The sequence below is a fragment of the Hemitrygon akajei genome, unplaced genomic scaffold, assembly GCF_048418815.1.
Source record: "Hemitrygon akajei unplaced genomic scaffold, sHemAka1.3 Scf000074, whole genome shotgun sequence".
Classification (NCBI taxonomy): domain Eukaryota; kingdom Metazoa; phylum Chordata; class Chondrichthyes; order Myliobatiformes; family Dasyatidae; genus Hemitrygon; species Hemitrygon akajei.
In genome coordinates this window covers 693,973-708,466 of record NW_027331960.1, presented here as the reverse complement: position 1 = coordinate 708,466, position 14,494 = coordinate 693,973, and the positions used below count along the sequence as shown (strand labels likewise).

The 14,494-nt window shown below is 44.1% G+C and overlaps 2 protein-coding genes and 1 long non-coding RNA gene across 3 annotated transcripts in view; 1 reads left to right on the top strand and 2 right to left on the bottom strand.

The window, feature by feature from the left end:
• The window catches only part of LOC140722306 (uncharacterized), a 532,443-nt gene that overhangs the window by 118,875 nt on the left and 399,074 nt on the right, over positions 1-14,494 (bottom strand). The gene's annotated exons all lie outside the window — the stretch shown is intronic.
• Positions 1-14,494, top strand: part of LOC140722301 (uncharacterized) — a 1,042,646-nt gene that overhangs the window by 961,670 nt on the left and 66,482 nt on the right. The gene's annotated exons all lie outside the window — the stretch shown is intronic.
• LOC140722304 (uncharacterized) lies at positions 8,171-14,052 on the bottom strand. Its single transcript, XM_073037090.1, has 2 exons — positions 13,754-14,052; positions 8,171-9,952 (listed from the first exon to the last, which is right to left on the bottom strand). The coding sequence occupies exon 2, from the start codon at positions 9,542-9,544 to the stop codon at positions 8,171-8,173; it is 1,374 nt and encodes a 457-aa protein (XP_072893191.1). The 5' UTR covers positions 9,545-9,952; positions 13,754-14,052.

Below are 14,494 nucleotides of genomic sequence, written 5' to 3'. Positions count from 1 at the left end.
GTTTCCCAGATACTTACATGTTTCTTGAAAGGACAAGCCAGGAACAAGCTGGCCATGGGGTTGTGTGGCCCTGTTGTTAAAATATTCAATAAAATCATTAGAACGATATGGCATAGTGTTGGGAGTTGTAGAAACTGTGGGTAGAATTAAGTAACAGCAAATGTAAAAAAAAAAATCCCTGATGGGAATTGTATAGAGACCTCCAAACAGTAGTAAGTATGTGGTCCACAAATCAGAATGGGAGATAGAAAATGCCTGTCAAAAGGGCAATATTTATGGGGGATTGTCATGTAGGTGATTCGGAAAATTAGGATGGTGTTGGTCTCAAGCGGAGGAACTCCTAGAATGCCTACAAGATGCTTTTTGGAACAGCTCTTGGTTGAGGCCACTTGGGGATCAGCTATTCTGGATTGGGTGTTGTAACGAACTGGAATTAATTAGGTCACTCAGGTTCAAAGAACCCTTAGGGGCAAGTGATCTTAATGTGATCAAATTCAGCCCGACATTAGAGAAGGAGAAGCTAAAGTCAGATGTGGAATACAGAGAATTAGAGAGGCATGAGAGAAAAATTGGTCAAAATTGATTTGAAAAGAACACAGGCAGGGTTGAAAACAGAGCAGCAATGGTTGGAATTTCTGGAAGCAATTCGGAAGGCAAGGATATACACATCACAAAGAGGAAGTAGTATTCTAAAGGTAAGGTGACAGAACCGTGGCTGATAAGAGAAATCAAAGGCAACATAAAAACCAAAGAGATGGCTTAGAGCAAAAATTACTAGGAAGCTAGATGATTGGGAAGATTTTAAGAACAAACAGAATGCAACTAAAATAATTAAGAAGGAAAAGATGGAATACATAGATGAGCTAGGCAGCAATATTAAAGAGGATAACAATTTCTTCTTCAGGTAATAGTGTAAACGAGAGGCTGAAGTCGATATCAAAACTCCGAAAAATGATGCTGGAGAGGTAGTAATGGGGTGGGGGTGGAAGGTGATGGCAGAGGAACTGAATAAGTATTGTGCATCACTCTTATCTGTCGAAGACACTTGCAGAAATATGGAAGTCCCAAATGTTTGTGGTCAGAATGTTTAAAGTTATGTTACCCGGGAGAAGGTTCTTGGCAAACAGATGGTCTGAAGGTAAATAGGTCACCTGGACCAGGTGGTACACCAACCAGAGATGGCTGAAGAGATATGAACGCATTAGCAATGATCTTTTGAGAATCGTTAAGAAAATTTTCAGAAGTTTTCTGATGACTCTGCCATAGTTGGGTGCATCAGCAAGGGAGATGAGGCTGAGTACAGGGCTACGGTGGGAAACTTTGTCACATGGTGTAAACAGAATCATCTGCAGCTTAATGTGAAAAAGACTAAGCAGCTGGTGGTGGACCTGAGGAGGGCTAAGGCACCGATGACCCCAGTTTCCATCTAAGGGGTCAGTGTGGACATGGTGGAGGATTACAAATACCTGGGGATATGAATTGAAAATAAACTGGACTGGTCAAAGAACACTGAGGCTGTCTACAAGAAGGGTCAGAGCCGTCTCTATATCATGAGGAGACTGAGGTCCTTTAACATCTGCCGGACGATGCTGAAGATGTTCTACGAGTCTGTAGTGACCAGTGCTATCATGTTTGCTGTTGTGTGCTGGAGCAGCAGGCTGAGGGTAGCAGACTCCAACAAAATTAACAAACTCATTCGTAAAGCCAGTGATGTTGTGGGGATGCAACTGGACGCTCTGATAGAGGTGTCTGAAGAGAGGATGCTGTCCAATTTGCATGCCATCTTGGACAATGTCTCCCATCCACTCCATAATGTACTGGTTAGGCACAGGAGTACATTCAGCCAGAGACTCATTCCACCGAGATGCAACACTGAGCGTCATAGGAAGTCATTCCTGCGTGTGGCCATCAAACTTTATAACTCCTCCCTCGGAGGGTCAGACACCCTGAGCCAATAGGCTGGTCCTGGACTAATTTCCACTTGGCATAATTTACTTATTATTATTTAATTAATTATGATTTTATATTGCTATATTTCTACACTATTCTTGGTTGGTGCGACTGTAACAAAACCAAATTTCCCTCAGGATCAATAAAGTATGTCTGTCTGTCTGTCATTATATCCCAAGAAGTTTCTTCCTTCACTACTCCCCCTCTCTCAGTTTTTGCCCATTCTTCAAATTTGTCTGTCCTGCTGCAGTCGCATTGCTTCCCCAGCACTAATAGCGCCTCCATCTATCTTTGAATCATCCGCACACCTTGACACAAAGCCAGCAATTCCATTATCCAAATCATTGACAAATAATTTGAAAAGCAGCGGACAGACTACTGCCCCATGAAGACCACTAGTCACTGCTAGCCAACCAGAAAAGGCTCCTTTAATTCCCACTCGCTCCCTCTTGGCTGTCAACCATTCCTCCCATCCATGTCAGTATATCTACTGATTTTTATCCTGTTAAACAGTCTCATGTGTGACACCTTATCAGATGCTTTCTGAAAACCCAAGTAAATGAAATCCACTGCCTGTCGGTTGTCCATCCTGCTTATGACTTCCTCGAAGAACTCTAACAGATTTGTCAGGCAAGATTTCCCTGTACAGAAGCTGTGCTGGCTTTGACTTATTTTATCATTAGTCTCCGAGTACCCCAAAACCTCATCTGTTATAATAGACTCAAACACTTCCCCAGCATGAGGTTAGGCTAACTGGACTATAATTTGCCTTCCTTTGCCTTCCTCCCTTCTCAAATAGTCGATTGTCATTTGCAATCTTCCTGTCCTCCGGGACCATGCCAGAAGCAAGTGATTCTTGACAGGTCATGACCAGTGCTGGGTAAATCTCCTCTGCACCCTTTCTATCATATCCACATCCTTCCTGTAGTGAGGCAACCAGAATTTAGCAAATTACTCCAAGTGGGGTCTGACCAGGGTCCTGTATACCTGCAGCATTACCAATCGGCTCTTAAACTAAATCCCACGGAAGGCCAATGCACCTTATGCCTTCTAAACCACGGTGTCAACCAGTATAGCAGCTTTGAGTGTCCAATGGACTCGGACCCCAAGATTCCTCTGATCATCCACACTGCCGAGAGTCTGCCGATTAATGCTATATTCTGCCATCATATTTGACCTCCCAAAATGAAGTGCCTCACACTTTTCTGGGTTAAACTCCATTTGCCACTTCTCAGCCCAGTTTCGCATCCTATCAATATCCCGCTGTAACCTCTGACAACCCTCTACACTATCCACAACACACCCAACATTTGTGTTACCAGCAAATTTACTAACCCATCCCTTCACTTCCTCATCCATGTCATTTTTAAAAATCACGAAGAGTTGGGGTCCCAGAGCAGATCCCTGAGGTGCTCCACTGGTGACCAACCTCCATGCAGAATATGACCCAACTACAACCACACTTTACCTTCTGTGGGCAAGCCACTTCTGGATCCACAAAGCACTGTTTTCTTGGATCCCATGCCTCCTTACTTTCTCAATAAGCCTTGCATGGGGGCACCTTGTTAAAGATATAACCATATAACAATTACAGCACGAAAACAGGCCATCTCTGCCCTCTCGTCCGTGCCGTAGGCTTACTCTTACCTCGTCCCACCGACCTGCACTCAGCCCATAACCCCCCATTCCTTTCCTGTCCATATCCAATGTTTTTTAATGACAATATTAATCCTGCCTCTGCCACTTCTACTGAAAGCTCGTTCCTCACAGCTACCACTCTCTGAGTAAAGAAGTACCCCCTCGTGTTACACCTAAACTTCTGCCCCTTAACTCTCAACTTATGAATCTGAAAATTAACTCATGAACTCATCATCTGAAAATCCGAGCAAAATACATCCACTGCTTCTGCTTTATCTATCTTGCCTGTTGCTTCCTCAAAGTATTGCATGTGATTTGTCAGGCACAATTTCCTTTAAAGGTATCCTGCTGACTTTGGCCTACTTCATCACGCGTCCCCAATTACAGTACCCAAAAACACTCACCCTTAATACACTCCAACATATTCCTGACCACTGAGGTCAGACTAACTGTCCTATAATTTTCTTCTGCCCTCCCTCACTTCTTAAAGAGTGGAGTGTGGTTTGCAACTTTCCAGTTTGCCAGAACCGTTCCAAAATCTAGTGATTCATGATAGATCATTACTCATTACTTTAAGAGAAAACTTAGGGGGAGTTTCTTCATTCAGAGTCGTTGGAGAGTGTGCAACGAGCTGCCAGAGCAAGTGGCAGGGACGATTTCAACCTTTAAGAGAAGTTTGCTTATGTTCATGGATGAGAAGTATATGGAGGGCTATGGTCCAGGTGGAAGTTGTTGGAACTCGGCAGATTAATGCTTTAGCACGGACAAGATTTTTCTGTGCTGTAGTATTCTATGACTATAATGCCTTCATAATCTCTTCAGCTACCTCTTTCCGCACCCTGGTGTGTTCACTTTCAGGCTTTTCAGCTTCCAAAACACGTTCTCTCCTTTGTAAAAGCAGTGGGTGGCTTCCATCTGCAGGAGAATTGGGAAAGTCAGATTGGTGTGAGATCACAAGAGAGGGAATGTATTGAATGCTTACGAAATGGATTTTTAGAGCAACTGATTGTTGAGCCTACTCGGGGAACTGCTATCTTAGATTGGGTGTTGTGCAATAACTCAGCTCTTATTAGGGAGGTTAATGTAAAGGAACCATCAGAAGGCAGTGACCATAATGATTGAATTCCTACTGCAATCTGTGAGGGAGAAGCATAGGTCACATGCATAGTATCACAATGGAATGAAGGGAAATACAGAGGCATGGGAGAGGTTATTCCCCAGGTGGATTTGAGATGGATACTGGTGGGATGACGTCAAAGCAGAAGTGGCTGACGTTTCTGGGAATAGTTCATAATGTACAGAATAGGTCATAATGTCCCACAGTAGTCGTTCACAAATGGCGGGGCTAGGCTACCGTGGCTGACAAAGGAAGTTATGGACTTCAGGTAGCAATAGTGAGTAGGAAGTTAGATAATTGGGTAGCTTTGAAAATCCAACAACAGGCAACTGCAAAAAGCTATATGAAGGGGAATGGTGAAATATCAGAGCAAACTAGACAATAATATACACCATTATAAAAATGCAAAAGGGAGGCGATAGTTTATTTCGGACCTCTGGAAAATGATGCTCATGAGGTGGAAATGGGGAAGAGATGGTAGATGAACTTGATAGGTACTTTGCATCTGTCTTCTCTGTGGAAGACGCAGCAGCGTGCCAGAGATCCGTGAGAGTCAGGGAGCAGGAGTGAATGTCATTGTTATTACAAAGGAAAACGTGCGAGGCAACTCAGGTTCTTGAAGTTGTTAAGTCACCTGAATCAGATGGAGCACATCCCAGAGTCCAGTGTAACGTTTTAGAAACAAACCAGCAGCAATACAGTTCACACCGGAGTCTGGTTTTGATGTTAAAACCATTATCTTTATTAGTAACTACTTATAATATTGTAAGTTAAACAAATTAAACAAAAGTTAACAGTGTTATGCGTATAAATATGGGTAAATATAACTAAACTATCGAACCTGGGGGATCAAGGCTTAGAGTCTTGAGATGGTAACGTAGGAAAGTTCAGTAATCGGAGGAATAAATGATCAGAGAGAGATATTTGTAGTCCAGGGTAATTGTAGAGAGAAGGCAATTATGTCGAATTCCACAGGTAAATGCAAACCGTCGTCCAAGATCTTGTCCGTTGAATCGATTCAAAATCCAGTTCGATATATCAGACGAATGTCGTCTTCAAGTGACTACCACATAACATATCCAGGTAAGGGTTAACTTCAAGTGGTCCCACATTACATTCCTAAATCTACTCCTTTGGATTATACGAAGTGACAGACACATTCTGGAGCAAACCTTGCCCTGGCAGTTCTTAAATAAAAGTCTTACTCAGACTACGAGAGTGGCTGTTCTGTCTCCCTCGTTCCGACTGTGTGTGTGTGTGTGTGTGTGTGTGTGTGTGTGTGTGTGTGTGTGTGTGTGTGTGTGTGTGTGTGTGTGTGTGTGTGTGTGTGTGTGTGTGTGTGTGTGAGAGAGAGAGAGAGAGAGATATCTATCCATATATATCGGACTCTCTAAATCTCTATCTCGCTCTCTCTCTGAGCTGAGAAAGCTGCCGGCTGACGTCACTGTTAGTCCCGCCTCACTCAGGAACTTTCTTAAAGTGACAGTCCACAGCAAACGAAACCGAGGGATTCGTAACACCTGAGAGAGGTTGCTGAAGAGATAACAGATGCAATGGTCATGACCTGTCAAAAATCACCTGACAAGGGGTCCCTTGCAGAAATACACATCAATGTGGTCAACAAAAGGAAAGAAAAATCGAAAGTACATGAAATACAAACAATAAGGCACCAATTTCTACACTATTCTTGGTTGGTGTGACTGTAACGAAACCCGATTTCCCTCGGGATCAATAAAGTATGTCTGTCTGTCTGTCTGTGTAGAAAATGCCAAGAGAAATCAGACACAATCCAACACATTTCAGGACCCGACAGCAGTTTAACTCAATCTGATTACTTACAAAGGTACAATCACTGGCAAATATGATTCACCAAAACCTTGCTTCAAAATACAAATGCATGAATGCCCTCCATCACTTCATCGAGGCACCGTAAGTTCAAGCCTGATCCACCTTTAGAGTCAAAATCTTACAAATTATATGATAATCAATACATTATATCAGATAGGACAATCTATAATAACCATCTGGATATAATATTACAGGATAAACAAGCAGGAACAACACCCTCAATAGACAAACCCATTCCCAACACACACACATTCCTCCACCAGTGCAGCACCTCACAACAGGCATTGTTTGTGTCATCAGTCAAATAACTGAATTATTTTCTCTGTCATCTTCCAAAGGTTACTAATCTGTCATTCATTGCCACACCCTGTTGCTGATTCCCTTCTCCTCCTCATACGTTCTTACCCCGACCATCGTTCAGCGCCTCAAACACTGCCCTGTGTGGACCCGCCTCTGCTTTCTGACCCTGCTCCGTTGAACATCAAACTAATGGTTTCCCATTCTGCTTTCAGTGTTTAGAGGACAGTGGTGTTTTCTAACAACACTTTAGAAGCAGGGAAAATGACAAATAATGGTGAAATGAGCCCTGTATAGGGAGGTTAACAACCAATGCCATTCTTCCTCAGCCCAGAGATTTGAGGGGCGAAGAACATCTCAGACAGAACTGCAATCAGCTCGAGTTCTTCAGTCTGCAGAAAATTCAAGGGAAACCTCTTCACCCACAGAGTGGTGACTGGAACCCCTCCCACAGGGAGAGTGAGAGATGAACAACAGGGGAGGATTTAAAAGGACTGTTGCAAACAGTATCACTGGCAGGGTCCAGCCGGCATGAGTTAACTCTCTACTGTACACTAGGTGTGTTATAAATTCACTAAATACCGGAAACTGTTTAAAATAGAACTGATTTATTTGTCACAAATCCAGTCCCATTAAAGGTGAATGTGCAGTAGAAGAAACTCCTCCCATGCCCAGTGACAAGGGTGCAGAACTGGGTGTGGTGAATAGCAGCAATAATTGTAGAGATCAGCACCGACAGTCACTCTCGAAATTGCATTCAGCAACGGTGATGGACAACTATCCAGCATGCAGCTCATTGAAACTTTCTCCCCAGTGTGAACCAGGTAGTGTGTCACAAGTGTAACGTGCTGCAAGGTTTCACTGCTAATGTAATGGCCTCTCTGTAATGTTTCACTGCTGAGGTAATGGTTTCTCTGTAGCAGAGATAACAGGGTTTGGAGTGCGGTGCTATCCAATGAGAGAAATGTTCTTTCTTTGAGTCTGGAAGAGAGATTTTTACGGTCGCTTGCCGGGACAGATGAGAAGACACAAATGGAGAAAATGGGCCCTTGTTTTTTCTTTACTAACCCTATAGTGAAAGTAAGAATTATAGAGCTCAGTCCTTTAATGACATATTGTGTACTGTTTGTTATTTCGGGGTACTGATCTGTAACAGGGGACACATCACGCAGCATCCACCCAAACGAGATTTCTTAAGTTTGGCCGTGCTGGGGGTGGGGGTGAACACCCCCTATATTAAGCTGCTAGGCGAATTGAGAGTTACATAAGGTTAGATGACTGAGTGGATCCCTTTCCACATTCAGAGCAGGAAAAAGGACTCTACCCAGTGTGAACTCGCTGGTGTCTCTGCAGTTGAGATGACGAAGCGAATCCCTTCCCACAGTCTAAGCAGGTGTACGGTCTCTCCCCAGTGTGAACTGACCGGTGCGCTTGCAGGTGGGATGACTGAGTGAATCCTTTCCCACACTCTGAGCAGGTGAATGGCTTCTCCCCAGTGTGAACTCGCTGATGTTCCTTCAGTTGAGATGACGAAGTGAATCCCTTCCCACAGTCCGTGCAGGTGAATGGTCTCTCCCCAGTGTGAACACGCTGGTGTTCTATTAGGGTGGATGACTGAATGAATCCCTTCCCACAGTCGGAGCAGGTGAACGGCCTCTCTCCAGTGTGAACTCGCTGATGTACCTTCAGTTTATATGATTGAGTGAATCCCTTCCCACACACTGAGCAGGTGAATGGCCTCTCCCCTGTGTGAACTGACTGGTGTGCTTGTAGGTTGGATGACTGACTGAATCCTTTCCCACACTCTGAGCAGGTGAATGGCCTCTCCCCAGAGTGAACTCGCTGATGTACCTTCAGTTGAGATGATGAAGTGAATCCCTTCCCACAGTCCGAGCAGGTGAACAGCCACTCCCTGTTGTGAACTCGCTGGTGAGCAATTAAGGTGGATGACTGAGTGAATCCCTTCCCACACTCTGAGCAGGTGAATGGCCTCTCTCCAGTGTGAACTCTCTGATGTACCTTCACTTGAGATGACCGAGCGAATCCCTTCCCACAGTCTGAGCAGGTGAATGGCCTCTCTCCAGTGTGAACTCTCTGATGTATCTTCAGTTTAGATGACTGAGTGAATCCCTTCCCACAGTCTGAGCAGGTGAACGGTCTCTCTCTGGTGTGAACAGACTGGTGTACCTTCAGATTAGATGAGCAAGTGAATCCCATCCCACAGTTTGAGCAGGTGAATGGCCTCTCTCCAGTGTGAAGTCTCTGATGTACCTTCAGTTTAGATGACAGAGTGAATCCCTTCCCGCAGTCTGAGCAGGTGAATGGTCTCTCCCCAGTGTGGACTCGTTGATGTACCTTCAGTTGAGATGAGCAACTGAATTTCTTCCCACAGTCTGAGCAGGTAAACGGCCTCTCTCCAGTGTGAACTCTCTGATGTACCTTCAGTTGAGACGAGCAAGTGAATCCCTTCCCACAGTCTGAGCAGGTAAACGGCCTCTCTCCAGTGTGAACTCGCTGATGTACCTTAAGTTTAGATGCTTTAGTGAATCCCTTCCCACAGTCTGAGCAGGTAAACGGCCTCTCCCCAGTGTGAACTCGCTGATGTACCTTAAGTTTAGATGCTTTAGTGAATCCCTTCCCACAGTCTGAGCAGGTGAATGGCCGCTCCCTGGTGTGAATTCGCTGGTGAGCCATTAGGTCAGATGACCAAGTGAATTCTTCCTTATAACTTCAGCAGATGACCAGCCTCTGCCCAGTGTGAACTGACTGGTGTGTCCACAGGTGGGAAAACTGTCTGAATCCCTTCTCACACACAGAACAGGTGAATGGCCTTGTCCGAGTGTGAACTTGCTGATGCACCTTTAGTTGTGATGACCAAGTGAATCCATTCCCACTGTCTGAGCTGATGAATGAGTTCCCCCCTGTGTAAGATGATGGGCATGCCAGTCAGTCAGATGATTGAGCAAATCCCTCCCCACAGTCTGAGCAGGAAGGATGATCGAGTGAATCCCTTGCTCCACTTCTTAAATATCTGGACAGAGACAACAAAACTGGTGTGTTGTGTTCGAGATTCCCGTCGACAAGTTTCTTGTCATTTTTAACCTGTAAAAAAATTTACAAATCCATCAGTGGGTGAAGGGCATCATTTCAGTGAGAACATTTGGGTTATCAAGGTGTCATCTGGCATTACGCTGTTACAATGAAGTTCAACCCAAGTTGGAGAGAGAAATCATCTTCTAACTGGGCACAGAGCTGGTATCTGGAATGACCCTCAAATTCTCTGATGCTCTTTCTGTCTCTATAAGAACGGGGCATTTCTGCCAAGTACAATCTGTGACCTGGCTCAGTTTGACTGTCTCCATTCCCGGTTCCCACTGAGTTGCATGGATTCCTGGCCCCACAGTCACTGAAACACTCTCACACAAATAGCCGGTACTCAGTGCATTCACACACCGACCACTCTCTGTGTAAAAAACTTACCTCTGACATCCCCTCGGAATCTATTTCAAAACACCTTAAAACTATGGTCCCTCGCATTAGCCATTTCAGCCTTGGGAATAAAACTCTGGATATCCACATCATCAATGCCCTTCATCATCTTATACATTTAAAAAAAGGCTCTGAATATAATCTAATTATAAGGAAAGTATACATTGTTTTGAGGATTTGTTGGAAGTATACAAAATTACGAGGGTATAGATAGGGTAAATGCAAGCAGCTTTTTCCACTGAGGTTGGGTGCGATGACAACCAGAGGATCATGGGTAAGTGGGAAAGGTGAAAATTTAACAGAAACATGTGGAAAAACTCTTTACTGAAATGGTTGTGAGACTGTGGAATGAGATGTCAGCACAAGAGGTGAATATGAGCTTGGTTTCACCATTTAAAAAAAGTTTGGAGGGAAGCCTAGATGGTAGGGTTATGGAGGGCGATGGTCCCAGTCCAGGTAGTTGCATTAGACAGCGTAAATGTTTTTTCAGCATTGACTAGATGGGCTAAATAGCCTGTTTCCATACTAAACTTCTCCATGTTTCTATGTCAGAGAAGCTGGCCAAACTTGTTTGGAAGGGAAAGGTAGGAATGACAACAGAGCAGCAATGACCGGAGTTTCTGGGAGCAATTCGGGAGCTGAGTGATTCATACATCCCAATGAAATGGAAGCATTGGACAGGCAGGAGGACAAAACCATAGCTAAACTGAGAAGCCAAAGCCAACATAAAAGCCAAAGACAGGGCAAAATTTAGAAGAAAAACTATTTGGAAGCTTTTAGAAACCAACAGAAGATGACTAAAAAAAAAGCCAGATGAGCTCAGGGCATGGGATTATGATATGGTTGTCATTAATGTGTCTTGGTAGCACCCAAAAGTCTGTGGCATTTAGAGGACCAGAATATCCAGGGCCTCAGTATCTCCTGAAAACCAAGGTTCTCTGAACCAGTTACCTTTCAACTTTTATTTCGGCAGTCACATACAAACTCTACACCCTCAAAATTTCACATCTGAAGGCCTCCCACTTACCAAGTACTCCTTTGCCAGAAAACAGCCTGTCCCATACCACACTTGTCAAATCCCTTCTGATACAATCAAAATTGACCTTTCTCCAATTCAGAATCTCAACCCGTTGTCCAGACCTCTCCTTTTCCACCTTTACTTGGAATTTCATGGATTATGATCACTAATTTCTGACACCCTGGATCACTTCCTAATGGTTTATTGCACACTTCTACACCGGGTGTTCTACGTACTGATTAAGGGCACATTTGACAAACTCAACTCCATCTAGTCCTTTTACAGTATGGGAGTCCCAGTCAATATATGGAAAGTTAAAATCACTTACTAAATCAACCTTTGTTTCTTGGCATGGTCTGCCATCTCTCTACAAGCTTGTTCCTCTAAATCCCTCAGACTATTGGGTGCAACAAAGTCCCAATCATGGCTACAATATCGTAATTCCCTGCCCTGAGCTCATCTGGCTTTCCTACGATGCTTCTTGCATTGTGATATACACAGCTCAGCACATTCATCACACCATGCTCAGCCATTTGATTGCTGACTCTGTCTGAGGTCTGAACAACATCTGACTGGTGTCAAGAAAACAAACCCTCCCTTATTGTTAGAAAAACAAAGGAGCTGATTGTGGGTGACAGGAGGATTGGAGACAGGCTAACCCATATTGACATCAAGATATCAATGGATCTGGGGTTCAGAGGGTGAACAGCTTTAAGTTCCTTGGCAGAAACATCACCAAAGATATCACATGGTCTGTACATACCGCTGTGTTGTGAAAAAAAGCACAACAGCAATTCTTTCACCTGAAACGGTCGAAGAATCTTGGGATGCAGCCCCAAATCCTCAGAACATTCTGCAGGGACACAATTGAGAGTATCCTGACTGACCGCATCAATGCCTGGTATGGGAACTGTACTTCCCTTAATCGCAGGAACCTGCAGAGAGTGGTGCGGATAGCACAGCCCATCTGTAGATGTGAACTTCCCACTATTCAGGATATTTACAGAGACTGCTGTATAAAATGGGACTAAAGGATATTGGGGAGTCAACTAACTACAACGTCAAATTGTTCCTGCTGTTACCATCCAGGAAACGGTAACACAGAAAAGGACCAACAGGCTCCAGGACATCATCTTCTACCAGGCCATCAGACTGATTAATTGATTTCGATGTTACATTGACAGTTCTAAGTACAAGCTATTTATTATAAATTACCATAATTTACACATTGCGCATTTAGACAGAGACGTAACATAAAGATTTCTACTCCTCATCTATATGAAAGATGTATGTAATAAAGTGAATTCAATTCAAATCACCCTCTCCACTATCTGTTCTGTCATTTGGTTCCCATTCCCCCTACAACTTATTTTAACCCCATCACAACCCCCCCCCCCACACACACATTAGCCTAGCAAGCCTTACCACTAGGATATTAGTCCCCTCTTGTACCGTTCCCCTAACTAACAAATCCCCTATCAGCCCTTTGACTTTCCTCTGCCAGGTAGTACAGACCAACCGTTTCTAAAGTGGTCCACCTGCTGTTGTGTTTGATTTCCACAAGAGTACTCTGCAATAGCTATTTCACCTCTATTCCCTTCCTGACTCTCACTTACTTTCCTGTGTGCTGCACCTTGGGTGTAACTCGCCTCTGTTCATGTCATATCTATCATCCCCTCCAAATCCTGGATGATCTGGAATTCATCCATTTGAAGTTTCAACTCCTTGAAGTGCAGGGTTACAAGCTGCAGCTGGATGCACATCTTGTAGGTGAGGGCATCAGGGACACTGGAGGTCTCCCCACCTTCCCACCAATGTCCCCTCTAATTTGTAATGACCAGTGTGCACATAAATCATGTACTGTCCATATTTTACCCAGTGACAACCTGTGCACAGTGAATTTTATATAGAGAGGAATTCATTTTAACAGCTAGCAAATCACTGTTTATAGGAACTTTGATCTCCTTTTGGTTCAGTCCAGTTCATCTGCACTCTCACACAACCTATGTAACAGGTTTATAACGGGTAATGAAGGATTTTCTCACCAGAGCTTTTGCACATTGTCCATATGTGATTTGCTTGCTAAATTACACTTTAAAGAGTCAGATTTCCCAATATCACTCTGCTTATTCCTACCTGCAAATTCTCCAGCAAATTTTCTACACACAGGTAACACCACTTTCAATATGGTACATAAATATTTCCCCTGAACTCCCCCCCAATGACTGACGGTGGTTAACTCGGTGATGGTAATGCCAATGAATATGAAGGGAAGGGCAGTAGTCTGTCTCACTAGAGTCTGGCACATCTGTGATGTGAAAGCTACTTGATGCCCAGGAACAAGGTGTTTGATATCATTATGTACCCAGAGAGAATGGATCAAAACATGTCCTTACTGGCAGAAAAGTCCAGAACAAGTGGAGGTAGAACAAGCAACACACACAAAATGCTGGAGGAACTCAGCAGGCCAGGCAGCATCTATGGAAATTAGTACTAATGCTGAGTTCCTCCAGCATTTTGTGTGCGCTTCTTGCATTTCCAGCATCTGCAGATTTTCTCTTGTTTGTGATTGGAGGTAGAACAAAGGTGATTTTCTCAACAGCTGATGGAAACGATTTTGTTCCCTTTCTCCGAGTTCCCAATGCTCGCATTTAGATAGCTGGAGCTCAGTTCTGTCTGACAGATCCATTCCCTCATCAGCCGGAAGCCCCCCAGGGGCTCGTTTACAGAACACGGGGCTGTGAGAGAGGGAAGAGAGCAGGACTGTCCCGTGATTGTGGGTCACGATGTACTGAGTTCACAGAAATAGCCCCTCAGTCGGTAGTGAAAATGTTAACCCAGCGAAACACTTACCTTTTTATCGATCCTCCCAAGGCCTTTTGTGTACTGCGCGCATGCGCGATATTCGGGACATCCGCAACCCTGACGCCTGCGCATTCGATCGGTGCATCAGCGACAGTGAGAATTGTTCCGCAGAGCTTTCAGGGTAATCACGGTGCCATTAAAAGTCTCTGCAAGCACCGGTTCCATATCCAGACCTCAGTTTTGTTTTTGTGTAGAAAACTCAGCAGCTCTTTTAACGCAGGAAGCAGCTTCTAAGAAACAATGCTCTTAATATCAGCAAACGTTCCGCGTTT